General features: G+C 39.7%; 1 protein-coding gene across 1 annotated transcript in view; it reads right to left on the bottom strand.

Annotated features, from left to right (window-relative positions):
- Positions 1–887: 887 nt before the first annotated feature.
- The window catches only part of LOC113815099 (craniofacial development protein 2-like), a 675-nt gene continuing 193 nt past the window's right edge, over positions 888–1,369 (bottom strand). The window contains exon 1 of the mRNA XM_027367179.1: positions 888–1,369. This exon is cut by the window's right edge and continues 193 nt beyond it. Coding sequence (XP_027222980.1) covers positions 888–1,369 — 482 coding nt within the window.

Raw genomic sequence — 1,369 nt, 5'->3', positions numbered from 1 at the left:
GTCCGCTTCTAAATCTAGCTTGCTCTTCAGCCAGAATGTTCTCCGCTTTTGTCTTCAATCTGTTGCTGATGACCTTCAACAACACCTTGCTCGGTTGACTGATAAGACAAATAGTTCTATAGTTGGTGCATTTCTTCAGATCGCCCTTCTTTGCAAGTGGCACTATTAATGATTTCGTCGATTGTGTAGGCCATTTTCCGTTTTTCTACACCAAGTTGCATATTTTGTACAGAATTTCCATCTCAATATTTCAGTAGCTCTGAGGGTATGTTGTCAAAACCAGCAGCTTTTCCATTCTTCAATGATCTCACAGCTTCTTCTATCTCAGTTTTCAGGATGTCAGATTCATATTCTCCCTTGCTTAGGCCTTCTTGTTCCAATGCATTTAAGATGTTGCTGTTAGTTGAGATCGGATAATTGTAAAGTTCTTGAATGTACTCAGGCCACCTCTTTTGAATTTTGATTGCTTCAGTTAGCAGTTTTCCATCTGCATCTTCAATTACTGATACTCTTGCTGCTCTTTCGCTGGTTAGCTCTTTAATTACTTTGTATGCAGTTCTTGAATCGTTTTTCTCGAAGGCTCTTCCAACTTGTTCACATTTCTCTTGCAAATTTTTTCCTTTGCCCTTTTTATGTCCTTTCTTACTAAGTTGTTAGCAACTCTATACTTCTTGTTACATTCTTCGTCTTTAAATGTTGTTGCTTTCAGTTGCCTCCTTTCATCACATCTGTCCAATATCTCATTTGTCATCCATGGCTGTTTCTTTTTCCGTTCTTTCCCTAGTACTTCCAAAGCAACTTCGTTCATTCCTTCAGTGAATAAGTCTGTCACCTCTTGTATATCTGTCATTTCCAGCAGCGGTGCAAACTTCTCGCCTATTTTGATTTTAAAGGTTTCCAGTGTCTGCATTTCTCAGTTGGCTGGTGTCATATTTTATCCTCGAATATGGGGGTCGTATTTTCTTTGATTTCAACTTCATTGTTGCCATAACAAGATTGTGGTCACTGCCCACATCAGCTCCTGGGAAATATCTTGTTTTGTGACCGTTTATGCTACTAGACCATTTCTTTTCAACCAGGATGTAGTCAATCTGGTTCTTAGTGATGCCATCTGGAGCAACCCATGTCACTCTTCTTGATATCTTATGTTTGTACTTAGTGTTGACAATAACCATGTTATGTAACTTCGCAAACTCCAGCAACCTTAGGCCTCTCTCGTTTGTGCATCCTAGTCCAAACTTTCCAGCCGTTCCAGGCCTTTCTGCATGTGCATCTGATCCTATCTTAGCATTCCAATCTCCCATCACGATGAAGATATCCTTCTTGGGGATGTTTTTCATTGTTGCTTCAAGCTGATGGTAGAACATTT

Source organism: Penaeus vannamei, chromosome 24 (assembly GCF_042767895.1).
Source record: "Penaeus vannamei isolate JL-2024 chromosome 24, ASM4276789v1, whole genome shotgun sequence".
NCBI lineage: Eukaryota > Metazoa > Arthropoda > Malacostraca > Decapoda > Penaeidae > Penaeus > Penaeus vannamei.
Note: the sequence above shows the minus strand (reverse complement) of the source record. Positions and strands in the feature narration are given on the sequence as shown.